The 23,955-nt window shown below is 30.4% G+C and overlaps 8 protein-coding genes across 8 annotated transcripts; 3 read left to right on the top strand and 5 right to left on the bottom strand.

Annotated features, from left to right (window-relative positions):
- Positions 1–70: 70 nt before the first annotated feature.
- On the bottom strand, positions 71–1,428 carry PPL_06129 (V-type ATP synthase subunit D; the record flags this gene model as incomplete). The annotated part of the gene is made up of 4 exons (XM_020576993.1): positions 71–495; positions 636–834; positions 955–1,072; positions 1,388–1,428. The coding sequence occupies 4 exons, from the start codon at positions 1,426–1,428 to the stop codon at positions 71–73; spliced, it is 783 nt and encodes a 260-aa protein (XP_020433013.1).
- Positions 1,429–2,029: 601 nt separating this feature from the next.
- PPL_06128 (uncharacterized protein) lies at positions 2,030–4,444 on the bottom strand (the record flags this gene model as incomplete). Its single annotated transcript, XM_020576992.1, has 5 exons — positions 2,030–2,061; positions 2,596–2,933; positions 3,456–3,548; positions 3,630–3,932; positions 4,398–4,444. The coding sequence occupies 5 exons, from the start codon at positions 4,442–4,444 to the stop codon at positions 2,030–2,032; spliced, it is 813 nt and encodes a 270-aa protein (XP_020433012.1).
- Positions 4,445–5,346: 902 nt separating this feature from the next.
- On the top strand, positions 5,347–7,113 carry PPL_06127 (uncharacterized protein; the record flags this gene model as incomplete). Its single annotated transcript, XM_020576991.1, has 2 exons — positions 5,347–7,007; positions 7,104–7,113. The coding sequence occupies 2 exons, from the start codon at positions 5,347–5,349 to the stop codon at positions 7,111–7,113; spliced, it is 1,671 nt and encodes a 556-aa protein (XP_020433011.1).
- A 147-nt stretch (positions 7,114–7,260) lies between these two features.
- On the bottom strand, positions 7,261–7,581 carry PPL_06126 (uncharacterized protein; the record flags this gene model as incomplete). The annotated part of the gene is made up of 2 exons (XM_020576990.1): positions 7,261–7,376; positions 7,479–7,581. 2 exons carry the CDS (start codon positions 7,579–7,581, stop codon positions 7,261–7,263), a joined length of 219 nt encoding a protein of 72 aa, XP_020433010.1.
- Positions 7,582–8,137: 556 nt separating this feature from the next.
- Positions 8,138–11,402, top strand: PPL_06125 (WD40 repeat domain-containing protein; the record flags this gene model as incomplete). The annotated part of the gene is made up of 8 exons (XM_020576989.1): positions 8,138–8,223; positions 8,310–8,612; positions 8,671–9,196; positions 9,277–10,404; positions 10,487–10,587; positions 10,666–10,783; positions 10,861–11,102; positions 11,162–11,402. The coding sequence occupies 8 exons, from the start codon at positions 8,138–8,140 to the stop codon at positions 11,400–11,402; spliced, it is 2,745 nt and encodes a 914-aa protein (XP_020433009.1).
- Positions 11,403–11,475: 73 nt separating this feature from the next.
- On the bottom strand, positions 11,476–12,606 carry PPL_06124 (uncharacterized protein; the record flags this gene model as incomplete). Its single annotated transcript, XM_020576988.1, has 2 exons — positions 11,476–12,453; positions 12,523–12,606. The coding sequence occupies 2 exons, from the start codon at positions 12,604–12,606 to the stop codon at positions 11,476–11,478; spliced, it is 1,062 nt and encodes a 353-aa protein (XP_020433008.1).
- Positions 12,607–18,293: 5,687 nt separating this feature from the next.
- Positions 18,294–20,109, top strand: stkA (GATA-type transcription factor; the record flags this gene model as incomplete). The annotated part of the gene is made up of 2 exons (XM_020576987.1): positions 18,294–19,655; positions 19,735–20,109. 2 exons carry the CDS (start codon positions 18,294–18,296, stop codon positions 20,107–20,109), a joined length of 1,737 nt encoding a protein of 578 aa, XP_020433007.1.
- Positions 20,110–20,378: 269 nt separating this feature from the next.
- PPL_06122 (cyclin-Y family protein) lies at positions 20,379–21,895 on the bottom strand (the record flags this gene model as incomplete). Its single annotated transcript, XM_020576986.1, has 3 exons — positions 20,379–20,583; positions 20,671–20,930; positions 21,182–21,895. Coding segments are annotated over 3 exons (1,179 nt in total), but the record flags the coding sequence as incomplete, so codon positions are not given.
- Between the last annotated feature and the right edge of the window lie 2,060 nt (positions 21,896–23,955).

Below are 23,955 nucleotides of genomic sequence, written 5' to 3'. Positions count from 1 at the left end.
TATTTTATTTTATTTTATTTTTTGGGGCAATTATAATTATAATGGATGAATGAGTGAAGTGGTTTGTTTTTTATTCGTAGATCAATTCTTCCTCTTGCTCGTCTTCAATCATACTCTTGACTTTGTGGGCTGGCTTGGAGGTTGGAGTGGCAACGGTTGGTGTATTTTGTTGTAATAGTAGTTCGCTCTTGGCAGCTTCCTTGGCCTTGAGATCCTTCTTCTTCTTACCTTGCACCTTCTTCAAACGATAAAACTCCTCTCTTTCAGACTCGTCCAACTCTGTAATAATATAATTGATTGTATTTTCAAGACGTGGCTTCACTACAAACTCAATGGCATTGACACGTCTGTTGGTGATCTTGATAACCTCGTCCAATGTAATGAAAGCGGTTTGCAACGACGCCAACACAATCAATGCTTCCAAAGCTTTAACATGTGATTCTCTTGATTTTCCAATTTGTTGACCACCCTTTGACAGACCTGTCAACTCTTGAGCTATAATTGGATTTTATAAAAAAAGAAAAAGAAAAAATAAAAAAGAAAAAAGAAAATAAAGAAATAAAAAGATTATTATTAGATATCTAATCTTAAGATATATTATATAAATAGATCTACACAAAGTTTTCTTAACATACAATTACTGACGGCACTTTCAGAGACCTTTTCAAAAGTTGGCAAATGGACACCAGCAACATTTTCAGTTTGCATCTTTACAACGATGGTTGGATTGGTAACATTTTCTATAACGGAATTACTGAATTCACCGGCGGCATACTTGGCAGCTGCAAGTGAGAACGATGCTTCTCTCATAGTAGCACCCATCATTTGTTTATTCTAAACGATAATAACGTTTGATTATATTAATAAACACACTTATTTTTTTATAAAAAAAGAAAATCTGATTGTTATCCAAAACAATCTTTAATAATAGCAAGTGGATCTGAGATACTATACCTCTACAATGTTAGCTAGAATCTTTCTGAAACGGATGGTCAAGGCATCACTCTTCTTTTTCAAGAGTGAATGTCCTGTAATGGCACCTTTTAATTTTGACTTCATATTAGTCAATGCCCTATTTATTATTTGATATTAATATAGAATTAGTAAATCCCTATCTTATGAGATCAAAATGGATATAATATCACAAAACAAATCACAAATAATCGATTCATTTATTTATATCTCTTCATCTAATCTGTATCCAAACTAATCTAATCTATATTGTCTTATCTCTTCTCTTCAATCTTATCTTTTGAATCTTGAAAATGAAGAGTTGCTGTACATGTGTTCCAACTTGTTTATTTGTCTGATCGACTGATCGATTGATTGATTTGCCTGTGATATTATTATATGTGATATTATTATATTATTGATATTGAAAACATACATTCTAGTTGGAAAGATATTCAATCTATTCTTTCCTGACATTCTTTTATATTGTTTGGTTTTGAGGTGGTAACTGTTTTACTCAATTACTGCTACTCCTCTATATAGATAAACAAATTAAAAAAGAATACTAGAATACAAATATATATATATAATGATTGAATAAAAATACAATTAAATAATTATAATTATAACTAAATAAATTGTAATTTTATTTTAAATAGTTTTTGTTTTGTTTTTTTTTTTGTTTTATTTTAGGTCAAACAAAAAAATTTTTATTAATGACCTTGATATGGTGTAAGCGAAATGAAATGAGAGAATTCTATTGTCGACAGCAACAAAGAAAAAAAAAAAAAACAAGGATCAAATTCAATATCTAATTTTTGTTATTTTTTTTATTTTTTGTTTTTCACCAGTCCTCAAAATAAAAAAATATTAAAGTGTGAGACAGAATTTTCTCTTTACCAGGCGGAATGAACTTTTATGCAAAAAAAAAAAAACAAACACTTTGTCAAACTTTATGTTCTGTTCAAGTGCTTGATATTTTAATAACGTTACAAATATTTGACATTTATAATGAAATAATGATCTATCAGTCAAATCAGTCAGGTGTGATATAAATTAAATTTAAAATGATAAGAATTTAATTAATTAAACAAATTGTTAAGATTAGATCTATCTGTACAAAAAAATGTTGTTTATTTATTTTTTATGAGGTATATATATATAACAAATATAATGTTGTTGATGTTATAAATTGAATTTGATTTTATGATGATGTTACAAGTTATAAATCATAATTGGCAATTAAACTTTCGTTTTCTATGTTATCTTGTTTTTTGGTGCATTTCTTGAAGGACGACGGTAGTTTAGGACATTTGATTGGACGTAGACAGTGACAACAGCAACATTTTCTTAGTTTCTTTCGGAACTCGGGTGAGGTTGCACAAGCAAATATACAGATGGAGCTGGTTACGACGAATGAGATGCAACCGGCGATAATTGTGATTTTCCAGACCATGTGGAAGTTGCAGTGCGGTCCAAAGTAGCCGGACTTGCACTGTGAGCAGTCGTCTCCAAAGTAACCGGTGCCGTCGAAGCACAGACAGCTGCCATCGTCTTGACAATCGCCATGTCCCGAACAAGTATCATCGGCATTACAATATACTGTACACTCGCCAGCCGGATAGTAGTCAATCATACACTGACAGCTATCGGTTGTACAAGTGGTATTCTGCGAACACAGCTCAATACATTTCGAATCGGAAATCTTTAATATTACATTCTGTTCGAGCTTGTTTGTCTCGTTGTTGTTGTTCGAATCATAGAGATTGGATGTAATCGCCATGATTGCACTCTGTGCATTCGAGAGTTTGCATGCGTATGCCAATCCAGTTTGATTATCGTTAGCCTGGAAAGCAAGTGTCTTTACTGTTGCATGCGATGTATCCACCAAGTAGATAGCATCGGGACTGCATATATAGAAGCTACTCTCACCGGACAGAGTAATATCTAAAATCGATACAACTTGTTTCGATAGTGACCATCTAATATTGTAATAGGGTGTAGTTAAAACACCAAGATAAGAAACAACTTTGTCGTCATAGTTGAAGGAGAGTGTTACAACGAATTCCTTTGGGTTCGACAGCAGTGCACTGAATTGAATGTTTGAGCAAACCAGCTGTTGATCTTGATCGTCGAATAGTGTTACCGCTCGCATCTGGTGGAGGTTGAGTAGTCCGTAAATTTGCAGTTGTATCGACGATGTGTTGCTCGAGCAGACGAGCATCGCTATGAAGTTGTCGTAGCGGGTGACGACCGCGCGTTCCGCTCTCACCAGCGAGTCACCTTCGTTCAGAGTGAAGTTGGTATAGCTCGAGTCGTTCGCCATCACATAGACAGTACCGAGATCGTAGTCTACCAACACCAGAGGATGTCCACTATCGATGCCCGACGACAGCACCACTCGATAATGACCGACAGTTTCCACTGGCAACTGAATCACCGATTCAACGGCGCCATCTTTCAAACCATACAAAACAATAGTATCATTCTCACACAGCATATACAACTTTTCATAAATATACTGAGGTGGAGAAGCTGTCTTTACACCACCGCAATTCGTACTATCAATGGACCAAATTGCGTTACCTGTATTAATACTTTTTTTTTTTGTAACGTCGACCGCGGTCGTTTAGTATCTCTATTGAATTAATTAATTAATGATGATATAACTAACTTACTTTAATAATGATAAAATGAATTGATTGTTATCATAGATTACAAGTTTATTGGTATCTATTATTAGGAGTGAAAGTGAGCTGTTTGCAGAGAAGCGAATGTCAGAGTAGAAGCTGGAGATGAGTGTTGTGTTGTAGGTGTATCTGCTTAGTGTGTAATCGTTGGTTTGTTCGTTGTATGTCGGTAATATATAGGATTGATCTGAGAGGATAACAATATTGTAGTCCAATGATGAATTGTCCAGTCTCTGCCACATCGTCCATTCTAGATCGTTCACAATCGGTGTTATACTGGCGCCACACGAACTATGATAAGGGTCATGATACACCGATGTCCAGTTCGTCAGATAATCACCACTGACATGATTGATAATAATAAAATATGAAAATAACAACAATATATATCTAAACATCTTTCTCTATATATCTAATCTTTTATATGTTTCTCTCTAATCTTTTTTCTCAAATATATGTAGTATGATCTTAAGAGGAGTTGGTTGTTTTTTCTTTTAATATTATATTATTAAACAAAATTTTTGAAAATAAACAAAATAAAATAGAATAAAATAAAATAAAATTAATTATGTTTATTTAAAGATTATTTTATTTCTGTTCATTCATTCATTCATTATTATTATTATTAAATATAATGATGATATAACTAACTAATACTAATACTAATACCAATAACCAAAGGATATGATTTTTCGCGAAATTAAAAAACATGTTTGAATTTATTTTATCCACCAGGTTAACATTTGTTTTTTTTACAAAGTCAGAAAACTGGTAAGATCGTTAAAATCCTGGTTAAGTCTCATTCTTGTTAAAGTTGTTGTCCGCTGATCATTTTATTTTATTGCCTAAATCTTGTCTGTTGATTTTTTAACTCAAACATATTTTGAAGTTCTTTATAAACTTTATTCAATACATTTGTTTGGAATAATATTAATATTCATTCATTCATATTTATTTATTAAATTTAAATAAATTAGATGTAGAGGTTCATTTAATAAAGTTAATATTAGTTCAAGATTAATTTTGGTCAGTTCGAACTGAATTGTGTTTGTTTTGTGTGAAGTGAGTTGTGTGTTTTAGAAAAATAAATAAATAGTTTTTATGACAATCAATGATGAGTTTAAAAATATAAAGAAATGAGCACAGAAAGAATGAAATAATATTAGATACAATATATATTTATAAATAATAATAATTTATATAAATTAGAATAAAGTTGAATCTATAAAAGTTTTTGTAAATTAGAAATAATAAAAGTAAATTGGCAATGAAACTAGTTATCATATTATTAGTAATATCATTGATTTTAGGAGTGTCTACGGGAGTAAGACTCTCAAAAATAACCACAGAATGTAGTAAGAGGTGCAGAGAAATCTTTCCAAAATGTGTATCCATCGATAGTCTGCCATTAAGTTCAGTTACGAGATTAAAGATTCCATGTAAAGAAGATCTAGACAATTGTTTATATGTTTGCAATAATCCTAATTTCAAAGTATTGCCATTGTATTTAAAATAAATATCAATTATCAACTATAAACTAAAAATTGAAAAATAAAGGAAATAAATAATAATAAAGTAATTATTTTTAATTTAAATAGTTTTTCAAAAAAAATAGAATTTTTTTTTTTAATTAAAAACCGAACGAATCATAATCATTTAATTTGATTTTATTTTATTTTAAATCTATATTTATATTTATATTAAAATGTCAACAACAACAACAAAGATAAATAATAAAAAGAAGGTAGCTGTTGTTGTAGCACCACAACAAAAACAACAAGATAATAAACCTTTAAAATCAATTTTAAAGAAACCTGAAGTTGTTCAACCATCTGTACAAATCAATAAGAAGAATAACAATAATAATAATAATAATATTAATAAGAATAAACAAATTAGTAAAAATAAGAAAGTTGTTGAAGAAGAAGTCGAAGAAGAAGAGGAGGATGAAGATGAAGTAGAGGAAGAGGTTGAATCTGATGATGAAGAATTAGAAGATGATGAAGAATTGGAGGAATTAGAGGATGATGAAGAAGTTGAATCTGATGAATCTGAAGAAGAAGATGGTGAAAGAGTTACAGAATTAGTTACAGTTGGATGTTATGAAAATTCAATATTTGGATACGAAGCTATTCTCTTGTCGGATTACCCAGAGATGAAACATCCGGAAGGACTGGAGGTACATTTCGAAAAGTTGTTTGCATACGCCTCACATACCGGTTGTGTAAAGGCAGTGGGATCGGGTGGACCGTTCATGGTAAGCTCTTCGACTGACGAGACAATGAAGGTCTATCGTTTGGACAAGCGTGAGGAGTTTGGAACACTCTCGAAACACGAGGGATTCATTACCGACCTCCAGTTCTTCAATGACACTCATATGGTGGCGGCGTCACGTGACCATACCCTGAGTGTTTGGCGTGTACGCGACTGGGAGTGTCTCAAACAGCTAAAGGGACACAAGGACTGTGTCAACTCGGTATCGATTCATCCCTCTGGAAAGGTGGCGTTGTCCGTCGGCAAGGACCGTCGTATCTTCCTCTGGGACATGTTGCGTGGTGTCGCCGCACACTACCAGAAACTCCCAAAGGAAGGACTGCTTGTGGAGTGGTCACCAGCTGGCGATAGCTATGCCGTGGTGTTTGCCGACCGGCTTGTACTCTACACAGCGGAAAGCAAGGAGAAGTTTTCGTTTGACTTCAAACAGCAGTTGCTAGCGATCAAGTATATCGACGAGGAGTTACTCGCGGTTGGCGGTGAGGACAAGACAATTAGCATCGTCAACCACAAGACTGGAAAGATCGTTAAGCAGTTGGAGGGTAGCGAGACAAGAATCAAGGGATTGGAGTTGCTCAGATTCAAGAGTAGAGAGAGTCAATCGTTGACTCCCTACGTGGTGTCGATCAGTTCCGACGGTTTGATGACCGTTTGGAATGTCGACTTGGAGTTCCCGGTTGGCATGGCAGAGACAGATGCAAGACTTACCTGTATAACAGTATCAAAGATCAGAGATAACGATAGAGTTGTTGCAAATGATGATGATGATGATGTTGATGAGCAAGACGATGTTGACGAAGCGGAAGGAGATGTTGCTATGAATGAAGAAGAGGACACTGGTGAAAGACTACAGGTTGACGTAGAGTATGAGGATGAGAATGGTCAACTCAAAGGTAAAAAGAATAAGAAGCAACAGGCAAGAGCAAATAGAAAGAATCAAAAGAATAAACAACAAAAACAACAACAACAACAACAACAAAAAAATACAACATCAACTTCACCTTTAACAACAACCAAAAAAGAGGTACCAAAGAAACAATTCACAAAGAAACCATTCACAAAGAAGCCAAACCAACCAATTAAATCAAAAAAGTAAACCAAAAATATATATTTTAATAAATTAAACTCTATAACATAGATCATATATGATCTTTAAAGTATAAAAAGTGAATAATTTATCTTTCTTAGTATTACTTAAATAGATGTATTTTATTAATTTTATTAAAATACTTTATGTTGCTGTAGCTCTAAGTTTAGATGTGATTGTTGTTTCATTCACATTTGTGAATGACTATGAAATTGATTGTTCGCTTAATTTAAGATTATATGATATAAATAATAATCATTATTGTTGCTGTTGCTGTTGTTGTTGTTGTTGTTGTTGTTGTTTTTCTAATTCTCTTTTTTTAATACGATCTCTAGCAAGATCTTCAATAGCTTGTTGTTGTTCTATCTTTTTTACTTTATGATATTTAATGTATTCATCTAAATATGAGTCACAATTGATGTATTGTTAGTAAGTTATTGATTTGGTCGGTAATTATAATTATAATAAATACTTACAATAACCACCAGATAGATATTTATCGAGTGCATAGAATGATATTCCTAACACAGTAAATGATGTAATATAAAACAATGGTGTTCTAGGTTGAATCTTGACCATATTTAATTAAAGTTATAGTACTAATATGATTATTATTATTGATTACACAGTAAATGATGTAATATAAAAAATAAAAAATAAAAAAAAATTGTGGACGAAAGTTTCGTTTTTTCACATTACTAATAATGATCATCATTTTGTCATAGTTTTATACTACCATTAGTCAATATAACTATGTTAAATGAAAAAAAGTAATAATGATAATACTAATCTAATATCTATAAATATCAAAGCAGTGAAAAAGTAGGATTTTTAAATCTTCCTATTATACCTTAATCTAATATTTTGACTTTTTATTATTTGTTATTCATTTTTTTAATTAAAGTTAATATTAGATGTATATTAAATTGTTATTATATTTTTAAATAAATATTTAGTTATCTCTAATCGATTTAATCAATATTTTTTTTTAAATTTAAAAAGTTCCCGCTCTTTTCCAAAATTTTTTTAATATCAACAAAAAATGTCTTTTATTCGAATATTTTTTAATCTCTATTGAAAAAATAATCGAATACCTATAGTTATATCACAAATATAATTGTAAAGAAAAAGAAAGATGAGTGGAAAATCAAAAGTATTAGTTGTTTTTCCTTCTCAACCAGAATCAAATAAATCTTTAATTCTATTTCATCCAATAAAAGTGTATGTTTTTTTGAAGATTCAAAAGAAAGATGAATGACGATTGTTATTAACAAATTATTGATTTGCTACTTAATATATATTTATAGTTCATATTTAATTAGTTGTAGTTCAAATTCAAATGATATCAAAATATATAATGTGGTGAATGAGAAATCCACTGATTTAGCTCCTGTTGAGGTAAAGAGTCATCATAGTTCACCGGTAACCAGTGTTGCCATATCGCCAAAAGGTGATTATCTAGCCAGTTCGTCATTGGACAAAACTATTGTTCTCTTTACCAGTGAATCACTCTCCAAACAAACACAGGAGTCAAAAACCATTACTTTTTCAAATGTCATCACCTATGTAACATTCAGTCCAACTGGTTCCTATCTGGCTGCTGCGACCAAGTAATTATTATTTTATTATTTTTCCTGGAAAATTTCAATATTAAAAATATTTTTTTAGTGATAATATTAGATTGATAAATATGATGGATCATTCTCAGATTATTACTTTTAAAGCACATGATGGAATGATTCAATCGATTAACTACTCACCGAATGGCAATTATTTGGTATCGATTGGCAGTGACGATGGTATGTTGAAGATTTGGTCGATTTCACAGGTTTCAGAAGATAGTGTTGAACCGGTGTTTGAAATGGAGTTGAGTAGCAACGGTGGTGATGCTGCCAAAACAATGGTGTCGTGGAAGCCAGACAGCACTGCTCTCTCCTACACAGAGTCACAGACAGTCGTGAGTCTTACAGAGAAAGACGGTTGGCAGAACAACACTGTCTTTGAGCAGAATGGACATACCAGAGATACCAATGGCGTTGCATGGTCGCCAAATGGCAAGTATTTGGCATCCAGTGGACAAGACAAATACATTATGATATGGGATCCAGTTTCATTGGAAACCGTCAATGATTTCAAACATCAAAATAATATTTGTAATCTTTCATGGAGAAATGATGGAAATTGTCTTGCTTTTGTAAGTTTTTTATTATTATTATAATTATATTGGAAAATATAATTATTAATTTAGATTTTTTTTAAATAATTACAAAATAGATTGATTCAAAAGGACAGATTGGTGTTTGTTGGAATATTATACCAAGTAATTTGGCATCACCAACTGCTGGTGCTGTCAAATCAAATTCACAAATGTTGAGTGAAATGTTTGATAGTCCGGATGTAGCCGAAGCTGACGACACCCCATCAAAGTCAAACAAAAAGAAAAAGTCGAGTTCACAAGATATCGATTTGGAGGTCGAAGAGGAATTATCAGATTTCGATATGGATGATGATTTTATTGATGATGAGGAGCAGCAACCACAAACTACATCGAAAAAGATGGATAAAAAATCATTGGTCTCTTCACTTTCGAAATCGAGCTACTCATCGGTTTACAAGTCGTTCCAACCTGGATCCACTTATGGCGAGAGAAAACCAAGATATTTCTTGGCACTCAATATGATTGGAATGATTATTAAGCGAGAGGATGAGAGTTCCTCGAAATCGGGTGGATCGATCGAAATTGAATTCAACGAAGTTTCATTCCATAGAAAAATTACATTCATCGATAACAATCAATTCGATTTGGCGTCACTTGGCAAATCTGGAGCGGTGTTTGCTTCCACCAAAGTGCCAACACTCTATTTCAAGCCGTTCGACTCGATTGGCCAGAATTCAGATTGGAGCTACCAGGTCAGTGAGAATGATAAGGTAATCGGTGTGTCGATTGGCAGCAAATACATTGTGGCGTGCACCAAACAGAGAACTCTGAGAATTTTTACATTGAGTGGATTGCAACTGACTGTTATGTCGCTGTGCGGCGATCTCATTACAATGTCACAGAGTTTCGATGACCGACTGGCTGTTGTCTATTCCAATGGTGGCAGTCTGCGTGTACTCTATTTGAATCTGAACGATGGCAATCAAATCTATCACAGTGATTTGGCCATATCGCCAGTGTCCACCCTTACATGGATTGGTTTCTCCGATGCCAATGACGGACAGCTCACAACCGTAGACTCGAATGGCATAGTCAGGGGTCTGATGTCTTTGTGGCCAACTAAAAATTCACCATTACAATGGAGTCCAATTAAGGATCTCAAGAGTGTTTCAAAGACAAGTAGTAGTGTCACCTATTGGGTAGTTGGATTAAATGATAAGAGTATTTATTGTATTTTATGTGAAGTAAGTTATCAAAATATATATTAGTAGATCTTTCAAAACCAAATTGTTAAATTTGTAACTAATTTCATCATTTTTTTTTCAGAATCAACCACAAACTGTTCCAAGACCAAGTTTATCACCAATTCCAATTTCACCTATTTTGCTTACACCTGAGAATCCAAATAATTTATCACTTGAAGAAAAGTATGTAATCATTGACTGTAATCTTTTTTTTTTTTTAACTTATCAATTAATAATTATGTTTTTTATTATTTAAAATAGTTTCTATAAAGCTAAACAGGCATTTAGTAATTTTGTACAGACTGATCAATTTGAAAATAATGAAACTTTGACAAAACAACAAACTTTGTTTGATTCTGATATTCTAAGACTTTTCAAGGTAAAAAAAATAATATAATTAAAAAATTAAATTTAAACAAGTAAAACTAAATTATTATTACTTTTTAATTTATTTAGAATTCTTTGGAAGATGGAAATGTTCAGAGATGTTATGAACTATGTCAACTATTACAATTTAAGAAATCCTTAAGCATTGCCATTAAGTTGGCCAATGATAAGAAATCAATTGCTATTTCATCAAAGATTGTAACTATTATGGATAAATTCAATGTAACTGCTGCACCAACACCTTCAAATTCTTTACCATCATCTCAAACCACTGTGACATCTCAAGAGACTAAATCCACTGTTATTGAAGTGTAAATATACATTTTTAAAATCACATAATAACTCTGTTGATACTAATTTTATTTAATAGTGAGTCACCAAAACAAAAATCAAATACAACATCTCCAAAGATTTCATCATCATCATCCTCATCATCCAGCTCATCTGGTCTTTCAAAGTTATTGAGTGCCAACACATCGACATCATCAACAACCGCAACAAAAAAGAAAAGTGTATTGCCATTCCCAAAAGTTGAAGTCGGAAAGGATAACAAAAAAAGAAAGGATATTGATGAAGCCGATGGTAAACCACTAAAGCAAGCAAAGAAATAGTTTAATAAATAATAATAAATAAATAAATATTTTATTTCACAATATAATAAATTATAATTTCTCTTGAATCTAATTATTGTAATTCAAAGGAATCTACTAGAGTTAGAATATGTGGAGTTAACACATGAGACAGATCATAGATTAAAAATGGAATTGCCATCGAGACCTCTTCAGATAGTAGACGATTGGAAACGATCCAACCCAAATCATCTTGAATCTTGACAAGCGTATCTAGCAGTACCAGTCTAGATAGAATTGGTTGTCTAATAATATCAGTCTTCGATAGAAGAAGATCCTCCAACATCTTATACTCTAAATGAGCAGTGGCAACATTGACAGCGAGCGAACCGCACTTATGAAGAGCCTGTATTTGATTTTCCTTTGGGATCTTCTCCAACGAGCAACCTTCGTTGGAAACAATCATTTGTTTCAATGAGTTACATTTTACCATTGCTCTTTGTCTTAATAGTTCGACAAGATTCACGTGATGCAAAAGATAGTTGGATGGGTCGTCGTGGATGACGAAAGAGTTGTTTGGTGGTGAGGAAAGTGGAGGTAAATGAAGAATAAATTGTGAAACATGAATGAGTTGATTAATTTTATCACCATGGATGATATCAATATCGTTTCTACCAAGGTAACTCTTGCAGTCCATCATGGTATTGACCGAGTGTCTCGAGTAGAGAGCCTTTAGACCAACACAAAAAGGTCTACAATAGAAAGGAGGCGACTCTGGTCGCTGGAAAAAGCCGGCCAATGTTTTATTGTAGAGATCAAACATGATAGTCTTGGACATGGAGGACAGCAGTTTAGTTTGGATATTTGGATTGCTCAACTTATTGGCGCTATGAAGGTAGTGAGTGGTTTCATAGAGATTCTTTCTTACTTGGAGAGGGAAACTTTCCTTGAACTCTCTGTAGCGAATAGGACAGATAGTTTGTTTCAGCAGTGACTTGTCAACATTGGAAAATGGTAACAATGGATTATCAATTGATTTGGCAGCTACTTTGTTGGAAACTAAATTATCATCTGGAATCAAATGACCTTGAATCTAAAAGAAAGAAAGAGAGAGTGTTAGAAAACAGATTTTATGATATTTCTTTTAGCAATAACTATTTACATTTTCAATTCTAAGAATAAATTTATTTTGATTATTAACATGACCATCTTGTTGGACACATTGATTAAAATATTCGGTCATCATTTTTAAATGATTAAATAGTTTTATAGTTTTTAAGAAAATAAATATATTATTAACTATTTAAATATTGATGATGATGATGATGATGATGGTGATTTAAGAAGATGTATTATATTTATAATTTGGTTTTAAAATATATCCTAATTTATGTTGGTATGAGCTTGCAAATGGTTAGTGATAATGATGATGATGATGTTGCTGCTGATGTAATGGGCATCCTTTGTTGATAAAGTGACACATTTCATTCAAATTAGATATACTCGGTTGTGACATATGACTAGTGTGTTTGTGTGCTACTATTTCACATCTGTAGAGTGTAGTAGAATTAGCTGTCACCAAAGTACTAGTAGTGTTTGTTTTTAATGATTTATTATTATAAGTAGTATTTTTAAGTATGGTTTGATTGTGAACTCAATGGGTTATTCTTGTTTATCATGCAAAGACTGAATACTTTGTTATCTGAAATGATGTTTTGTTAAAATGATTGTATATTATCATATAGTAAAGGATATATGAGCCACACCATTTGCTCTCCATTTTTTTGTTTTTAAATAATATGGAGTTTCAATATATATTAATTAATAAACAAACAAACAAGTTGTGGTTGTTGTTGTTGTTATTATTGTTATTATCGTTGTTTTGTAGTCCTATATCTATAAGGATTGATTAATTTAATACTATTTTTCTTTTTGAAGTGGTTTGTTATTTTAAAATTGTTATTGTTCACATATATAAAAGAATGTCTTTGACTTTATGTTTAGTCGTTTAATTTAATTATTTATTGGTGGTTCTTTGTTGTTTAGTTTCCTGGTGGTATTTAATAGTAACAATAAAGAGTGAATATATATAAACATATATAAACCCACTTAAAAGTCGATCAAAAAAACACATTTTTAAACACAACCCTTCCTTTTAAATATGAAGTGGTTTTGTGTGTTTACAGTTATATAAACACTCTTGATTGTTTAAAAGTAGATAAACTTAAGTTTAGATTTAATATGGTTTTGACTTTTGATATAACATACTCGAAGCTATTCATTTTTTTTTATTTTTTAATACAAGTAGTACAATCAAATTAAAAGTAAATTATACTTTAAAAAATATATGTTCATATACAATCTTTACTGTTTTGTAAAGATCATGATCCAAATTACTGTTGATGATGTAGCAGTATCATGATTAACCCTTTTAAAATGATTTTATGTAAAAAATATTATTATTGATCAAATTCCTGAACAAAAATAAATAAATTAAAAAAAAATATATTAAAATTTTCAAATAAAATCAATATTTAATTAATTATATTTATTAAAGTAGTTTGTAGTAACTTTAACTTTTCTTTAGAATAATAGAAGTTTTATTGTTAGTTTTAATAGAAAGGATTAGGTGTGGTATTATTTCCCATTTTTTTGAGAAACTTTAAAGTTGATAAATAAGTTTTCTGTTAAAGTATTTTTTAATAAATCATGATTGTTTGTATGGATTAAAATTAGGTCTTGTATTTTTGATATTTTGATAAACAAATTGTAATATAAAGATTGATTTTATTTATGACGGTTTTGTCGGTTGGATTATTTGATGACTTCGTGGTATTTGGTTAATGTGGTGAATAGTGAAAAGTGGGTGGGCACTAATGTCCAAGTCCACTAGAGGTGAATGTGTTTGTTACCAAAATGTCGGTTATAACTGCTTACAAAGTCAAAGTGATAAATATCTAAACTACAAGTCTACAAGGACCTGTGTTTTAATTAAATATCGTTTTTTTTGATAAAGTTCAAACCATATAAAAAACCATCGAAATTGATGAAGTTAACTTAAGTCAAATAAATAAAAGTTTACCACATCTTATCAATTCACACTCACACACAGCAATTGATCATCAAAATACTATATTACTTAAAGTTAGTTTATTTTAATTAAAAACAGTTTTAGATAGTTTGTTATTGATTTTATCGTTGATAATGATGATGATTGCAATGACTATGGTGAAAAATTGGTGATTGTGGTTATTGGGGGTCAACCCTATATTAGACCAAACATATCAGACTTAAAAAACCAATTGGTGTGTTCCCTACCCCCAATTTTTAATGATGATTGCAATGACTCACAGCTCATACTAGAACCCTACTATTTTTTTGCAATTCATCATGATTGTCTGTGTGGTTTTTTGTGATTTTTTCAAAACAACTGACTTTTTTTTTTTTTAATTTCCCAAAAAGGTTGGACCTATTACTTTTTTGGAATTCAATCGAATTCATAGAAGCAAATTTTTGTTTGAAATTGCTTATTTTGAATATTTGGACTTTAAATTTTAATTTATTTTTATTTTAATTTATTTTTTTCGATTTCGATGAGTGTTCTTTTTTTTTTTTTTTAAATGATTTTAGAAAATCAAGAAGACTTCACACCCCTCCTCATCTATCGATCCTAGGACATAGTACAGAATCTGGTTTTTAATTTAATCATTGAACAGATGAGTGAAACAGCAATATATTAAAAAATTAATTAAAATTTTTTTTTCTTTTTAAAATAATAAAACCTTTAGGTAATCAATTCATAAATCATAATCAAAAATTTCTTAAAAAATCTGTATATTTGTATACTTATAATTTGTATATATTAATTTATTCATTGTAAATATTTTTATTATTTTAATTCAAAAATTAATTAAAAACATAAGTAAGTAAATTTTCAATACCAATAAGATCAAATACCAAAAACAATATTTTTTTAAAAAAACCAGGAAATAGTAATAATTTAAATAATAATAAACAACCCAATCAAAATAAATTTTTGTGAATTAATCAATCAATCAATCAATCAATTTGGTTGGAAATTGTGTATTTCCGCTACTTAATATTGATACTTATTTTGTTGTGCATATGACTCGTAAATCAAAATATTATGTTCGGTTGTTATTAAAAAATAAAATCTGTTAGTTCGTTGCAATAATTAAAAGTGTGTGGGTGTGTTTGATGATGTATTTATTAATTAATTAAAAAAACAATTAAAAAAACCACCCACTAATACTTTAAAATCACATCAAAAATACAAACCACAATTAATATGACGTCAAAATCCGATCTACTTTTCCTTCATCCTTCACCCAAAATCAATGCAAAGTATTGTACAGTTCAACAATAAAACAATAAATTCTGTTTTCGGTCAAAAATAAACAGAGTGGTTTAGTTTTTGTTCAGTTAATAAATATATAAATATTTAAATTTATAATAGATTGATGAATCATAGAATCGCCATTTTTGATTGAATAGATTATAAAAATAAAATTATAATTATAATTCAACATCAACATATTCAATCATCATCATCATCATTATCATCATTCAATCATATTCATAATTTCATACCTTTGTTGTTCTTTTGTTTCTTAAAAAGTTTTAATTACTCTCCATGGTAAGATATTTTAACAAAAAATAACATATTATGTTTGTTTGGTGGTATCGTGATTAAAAATAGAAATAGAAGTAACAAGTAATTAGAATATTTAAATCTACTTCTTATATGTTTGTGGTTGATTAACTTATGTCAACAAATCAATCCATCAATAATTTAACATCACCAATGTGAAATAGTTTAATGTTTATCATTATAAAAATGTTGGAGTTAACCAACAATGATAGATAGATCTACCATTATGTTGCTTTGAAATTTGGAATTTAACACCACTACATCATCATCATCATCGTATTATTCAATTTAAAGTTAATCAACTTTTAAACTTTTAAATTTTAAACAAACAAACAAACAAAATAAATAATTAATATCCTTACATCTATAAACAACAAATAGACGAATAATGAATTGATTCGTCTGTACATAACACAAATATTATTATGATGATGATGATGATGATTGTTTAAATTAATATTTATACTTAATTTGTTAAAGGTGTTTGTTGTTTCATTGTTGACCTCTTTTATACATTTAGATATCAACACAACAAATGATTTCAACCAATACATTCATTGTCACTGATAACACTACCACATCACCCCCCTATTAATTTTCATTTCAAATCAAAATCAGACGAATTAAAAACAAACACAAAACAAACAACCACACCCCACACCAGAATTACTAAATAAGAATGACAATAACATTTATAACTAAACCCAATGGGTATAACTTAAGACACTTGACACCTCACTCAAAGAGAATTGTGGAAAAATAATAAAAAATATAACTTTTTTAAAATGATTTTGGTTGGTGATGATTTATTTTTGTCCACTTAATATGTAACAAAATAAAAAAAAACAACACACATGATAATGATAAAATAAAACTATCAAAAAAAACATCATGACAATACCCCACCCTATAATCATAATATATAAATAAATAAATCTATATATTTTTTTATTATTTAATAGTCAGACATCAATATTCCCACACACCACAATTTTTCATCGTTGTTTGATGATAACAGAAACCACACTCCACCCACATATATATTATCCGTTCCTATATCACTGATAATTAATAACAATTATCAATTAATAATTATAGATAATAACAACAAATAATAACAACAAATAATAAAAATAATATTTTAAAAAAAAAAAAACATTCTATTTCCTGAAAACTTGTCAAATTTAACTTTATCACTTTCATTAATTTTTTTTCACTTTCCAATTTACCAATTCCAATAATCTAACAAACAGCAACACTCTATTAACATATTTATTTTTCTCTATATCTATCTCTCTCACAGTTTCTCTACCTTTGTTTTTCCCCCTAACCTAGATTTTCATTTTTCCAATACAATTACCAGAGTAATCGGATTGTTAAAACTAGAATTCCATCGAGACTCAATATATCAATCAACAATCAACTCAAATTAATTCACCACCAATTTCCAAATCAACTAGAATCAAATAATATTTCAAAACAACACTCTTTTTTTCAATATAAACACCAAACAACATCAACAACAACAACACATTTTTTTAATTTCTAAAATCGATCCATACCCATCATCATTTTCAACACCACTGCCAAACTCACTATATTCAATTTCTATAGTTGCCCAAAACAATCATTCCTGATTAACCACTTAATTAATCATATATCTATTTATTTATAACACGCATATATATATCTAGTAGTATAATAAATCAATTGATCAATCAGCAATTTGGCTCACCTCCAACTTTCACTCACTCAATCAGTAAATCATTCAGTCAATCAAGCAATCAATCAATCAATCATAACTGATTAAAATCAATACCATCACATTTCAATCAATTTCACACTGAACACTGAACCTATTTTACTAAATCAATCACTTTTTGATTATTTATAAATTTATTTTATTTATTTATTTATCCACCCACACACTATATCTATTTATATTTCCTACAACAACACACCACTACAAATTGAAAAACATAAAAATACCAATTAGAAAATATATATCACCCAACAACATCTCTCACCACTTTTTACCAAAACAACACGACAACAATCGAATTAACTTGATTAATCAAAATAGAATAATTTCCAAATCAGATATCTACTTTTTATATCAAATAATTCTACATCATTGATAGAGACAATACTGATATTAAATTATTTATTTACCACACTCAATCTGACCACCAATCACACCCACACCCACCACTCTATAGGAAACTAACTACGAGATTTAATAATAATATTGAATAAGAATAATGGACGAAGATATTGTTATTATTTCACCATCATCATCAAACATTGAGAAAAATAGAGATCATCTTCACTCTCCCATTCATTTTCCTCCTTCTCCACACTCTCATCAAAACATCAAACTTCCTCTTGAATTAGATTTCGATTCCTCAGAAAATATCGATAACAAAACAGCCTCTGTTTTAAAGAGTTTCTCTCCATTTCCAGTTTTGTCAAATAACAACAACAATATTAATAGTAATAATCAAAAGAATCAAAGTCAATATCATTTACAACAAACAACCGGAGTAGTTCCATCGATTTCCCAACAACAAAAAGATCAATTATATCAATTACAGAAACAAAAACAACAACAATATCAACAGCAACAACAACTACATCAAATCCAACAACAACAACAAATAAAGAAACAACAAATCCAACAGCAATCAAGTGGAAATAAATTATATTTAGAAGAAAAAGTGGCACCACCAGCAGTCAGAGTTTGCGAGTTTTGTGGATGTACTACAACACCAACATGGAGACGTGGTCCATCCGGTAAAGGTTCACTGTGTAATGCATGTGGAATCAAATGGAGATTGAAAGGAAAGGATTCTTTAGTTAAGAAGCAAGGTAGAATGCCACCTTTACCTCCAACAACCGGAACATCAAACAAGCCAATCGGATCGCAACAACAAATCAAACCATCTACATCGTCGTCTCAATCCTCCAAGCCAAGTAGTCAATCTTCTCATTCTCATCATCATCATCACCATCACCAACAACAACAACAACATGTCTACATGCCACAACAACAACAATCAAGTCATCATCATCAACCATTACAACAATCTCTATCATCTTCTTCACTCGGCGGTCAACATAATTTCATGCCAAAACCACACCAACCACCATTCCAACAACACAATCTACCAAATCTACCAAACTACTCGAGCTATGCCAATGAACTATCTGTGCCCAACCACTCACCGGATCTCTACAAGAAAAAGAGAAAGCTTGATTTCTCACTAGAACCAACCAATACATCGGATCTCGAGAAAGGATACTACTGTAAATATTGCAAGAAGACCTGGCCACAATCATCCTTTAAGAATAGTCAACAATTCGGTGCCCACTGTAGTAATTGCTCGAGAAAGCCAAGAGGTGATATCGAAGCTTTGATGTCCTTGAAAAAGAAATTCTCAAAGAAGAGATCCAAGGATGGTTTATACGATGACGATGGTGCCGTTCCACTCTGGGATACCGCCGGTAGATACAACAGAAAGTCAATGGGTAACCATAATCCATTGCTGACACGCCTACTCAACATTGTTGAAAGTCAACTCATCGAACCAACTGAATTATCTAATATTAAAGAAGAGATTGATGTAAGTTATTAAACTATAATTATAATTCTTATATTTTTTTAAATAGTAACTAATACTATTGTCTTTATAAATAACACAGAGTATGAAAACCGATTTAACATCAAGAAAGAAGAGAAGAGTAGAACAATTAAGTAGTTTCAAACAATTGGTAAACTCTGAAATGAACGAAATGAAAGTAAACATTGATGTACAAATTAGAAATAGTGAAAACAAAAAGAAATCATTTATCGACGATCTAAAGAGAGAGATTGATATGAGAATACACGATAAGGAGAGTATCTTCTCGAGTGATTCTCTATCTCATACTGTACCAATTCCACGCGGTAGTCAACTCCCAGCACTCAAAGAGCCACTAAGTCCTGAGCTTATCCATTCTCCACCAAAGAAACCTACTTTCTACAGAGATGAACAAGGCAATCGCTTCCCTCTCGATATGTCTGAAACAACTTTATAAATAAATAAATATTAAACAAAACATCATTATTTAATTGTTTCGAGAATTAATTAATTGATTAAAAAAAAAAAAAAAAACAAAATACTTATTAAATGATAGGTAAAAAAAAGAGAAAGTTCAGATTGTTAATCAGTTCTTAATAATAAAAAAGTATTGTTTTTTTTTTGGTTTTCTTTAAAGTCTATTGTAATCTTCTTATTGCTCTTTAAGAAGATTTTAAATGAAAATATACATGGTTTTATTTTTTAATATTATTATATTATATATTATTAATTCAAAACAGCTCTGGTGTGTGGCTCGGGTGGATTGATTTGATCGACACTTGCACTTCTCTTAAATGTTTTGACTCTATACTCTGAAGCTTGTGAGTGATCCTCTAAACGTTTAGCTCCAATCTTGTCAAGTGGTTTAAGTGGGAAGTGAGTCGAATCCAATTTTGAAAATGTCCTTAGTTCGAAATAATATTTAGCATATCTAAAATAATAATAAAATAATAATAAATTAGTTTAGTTTCTTAATATCAATATTATTAAATAACAAGTTAAGACTATCTATACATACGTGCTTGCTGTTAAACTAACATTATATTGAATGAGTGATAAAAATTGTCTTTCTAAATTATTTAAATCGGCAGCAGTGAGATTATCGAAAACCGGCAGGAAATCAACATTCCATACTGATTGATCTTCCCACACTTTGGATGCTAAAATAAGAGCTGACAATACAATTCTCCTCCAATTTGTTGAATTAATTGTTGCTCCTGAAAATGTAATAACTCTTTCTACATAAGCCAAACACATAATCGCACATTCAGAATCCAACTATAATTAAAATGAACAGTAAAATATTAAAAATTAGTAAGTTATACAAATTGTTTAAAAAAAAACAAATAAAATTAAAACTTACTCTCTCTGCTTTAAATATATCTCTAACAAATTTATATATGGTATCAACTGTTGGTAATGTTTTAAGTTCTAGTTTTCCTTTCTGCAAATTGTTTAGATAATGAATTGGTTTGGTTGATTAGTTAGTTAATATTTTGACTGATTATATTTTGTTTTTGTATACATACTGTAATTGGATATTTTTCTTCACTAAATATTTCAAAATGCTTTTGAGGAGTCTGGGTTCCTCTCTCTATATGATATAGTAATGCATTTGCCATACATCTAAGTATTTCATCGTTGTCTGGTGTGGAAAGTGTACTCTTTATGTAAAGAGAAGAGGTGGAATTGTGCTTTGCTCGTTGAAATCCTTCCATTCTCATGTGTTGTGGAATAGATGTGATTGGAGTCTTAAACTGTGGACCCAAACCAACTTTCTCTTGATAATGATGACGAAAATGTAAGTATGAGTGATCCATTGTTGTTGATGATGATGTCGATGATGTTGAGGCTGCGGCGGGTGCATGTGTGTTTGTGGTAGTCATACCTGTCGATAGTTGTCGCTGATGCGTACTGGGATACGACGAATGCAATGTATTGACTGGTTTCATATAGTAGTGTGGAAGCGACTGTTGCTCCGAGTTGATCTCCAGTACCGAGCTAGAGTCTTTCGCCGTCAGCGAGAAAGAGTCATCCTCCGATATGGTGATCTTTGATTTTATAGAGTTTCGCTTCGACTCGTTCAGCGGCTTCATCTCAGAGGCCGACATCAGATTGGATGTACTGCTGCCGCCGCCGCCAGCTACAGAGCCGGAATGGCGTTTGTTTGTAGGATTCAGACTCATCGAGGAGATCTCTAGGATCTTTTGAGCATCCTCTCTTTCAGTGTCGCCACTACCTCTCTTAAAAGAACAGCAATTCCCCATAGAATATATATGAGAAACCGATTCTTTTGATTGTATATTTGCCGTTGTTGAAGGAATCAACTGATTGTTTCTCTATGTTGTCGCAATAGAGAAAACTCTGATGTTGTTTGTTGTTCGAATTGTGAAAAATGGAAAGTAAAGAGTTCTTTCGACAGTCAACTCTTCTTGAATTCCAACTACTCTACAGATTCAACAATACTATACTATCTATGATGCTATATTGTATGATATGATATGCTATAACTGTTTATGATTCTAATATAAATTATTGGTTCCAAGAAAAAAAAACTGATATAATAAATAAAATTTTTATATTTTAGTTAGTTTTTATAATAAATAAATAAACAATAAATAATAAGAGGAAGGATAGTGGAAAATGATTATTATAATAATAAGTTTTGAAATTAAAAAAAAGGAATGAATGAATGGTTGTTTTATACAATGTAGTATTAATATATTACTATTTAAAAGTAGATGAGTAGTGTTATTGTTTTAATTTTTATAAATAAATAGAGAATTTAAAGAATAATAGTCAAACAATTATAAAATTAATTATAATTCATAATATATTATAAAGAAGAAAAGTAATTTGATAAAAATTAGGAATATGGAACAAGTTTGATTGGGTTTTGTTTTGTTTTGTTTGTGCATGAACAAAGAAAAACAAAATAAAAAACAGTAGGTAGCTGGAAGGAACCCAAAAAAGTAAACAAAAGGTTTCCCCTCTGAAGTTAGAGAATGAGTGAGTAGTGTAGTGAATGAACAAAATGGTTGTTATTATATATGTTATTTTTTTTTTTGGAGACAACCAACAACCAACAACAGCAACAAACAAACAAACAAATGTATGAATTGAACTGAATTGAACTGTATTGAATAGAATAAAAGATGTATCTATTCAAAAAGAAAGGAAGGAAAGTAGAGTGAAATAAAGGAAATGAAAAGAACAAAAACAAACAGTTTTTTCATTATTATTATTTTTCACACAATTTTTTTTCTAATACCATACTACTACAGTGATGCTGTTGTTAATGTTGTGTTCCCTATACCTCACTAACTTAAACTAACACTCAATCCTCATTCACAAACACACACCACATTAAAAAATTATATATATAACACACACACACACACACACATGACATATAGATTCAAACAGCACATTAACTAACACCCATATTTTCAAAATAACAATAAAAAAAACAACACACCAAATATTTTTATGATAATATTATTATTAATGTGTGATGATGATGATGTTGATGATAATGACCAACACTTTTAATCCAACTATAGTTTGCTGTAGTCAAATTAAACATATAATTCATTCACAGTGTCATCAATATTAAAACAATTGTATTACTTAGACAGGAAGGGGTAGTGGTGTTTGGTGGGATTGTTTTAGTCTTTAAATGATCCAATATGTCTGTTGTTTGTTTGGTTTTTTTTTTTTTTGATAAATTGATGATGAAAGTGATTAAGATATGGTGAGAATCGCATTGGTATGTATTATATTTTTATTTATAAAATAAATGAATGGTTCATATAATAAAGCTATTTTTGTTGTGATGACGATGAAAAGCTTATTTATAAATAATAATATTATTATGGCCGTAGTAATGTGATTGCTGATGATAGATGTGTGTATGTGTTTGCATGTTGGTTATAATAAAACATAGTGATTGTGATAACAATCAAATTCGGTGAAGTTGCAAAGTAAAAGATTGTATTTACAATATAGAATGAAGGTGTCTCTTTATTAGTTTAGAGGTGCAGATTGCATCGCACCAACCAAATCAAACCTAAATCAAACCTAAAACAAACCAAAGAGCCAAATAATCTAAACTTTAATTTTGATTATATATTATGATTATTATTATGATTATTGATATGACAGGTACTTTTAAAGTAATTCATCTTTTTTTTTTTAACTATCTGTCATCAATTGATTCGGCAGTCATCAATCAATCTTTTCTTTCTTTCTATCTCTTAACACTTTAGCTCCACTGATCAACAATAATGATAATAAAAAAAAA

The sequence above is a fragment of the Heterostelium album genome (assembly GCF_000004825.1).
Source record: "Heterostelium album PN500 unplaced genomic scaffold PPL_contig14, whole genome shotgun sequence".
Taxonomy (NCBI): domain Eukaryota; phylum Evosea; class Eumycetozoa; order Acytosteliales; family Acytosteliaceae; genus Heterostelium; species Heterostelium album.
The sequence above is the reverse complement of the archived record's forward strand: the minus strand, read 5'-3'. Positions and strand labels throughout refer to the sequence as shown.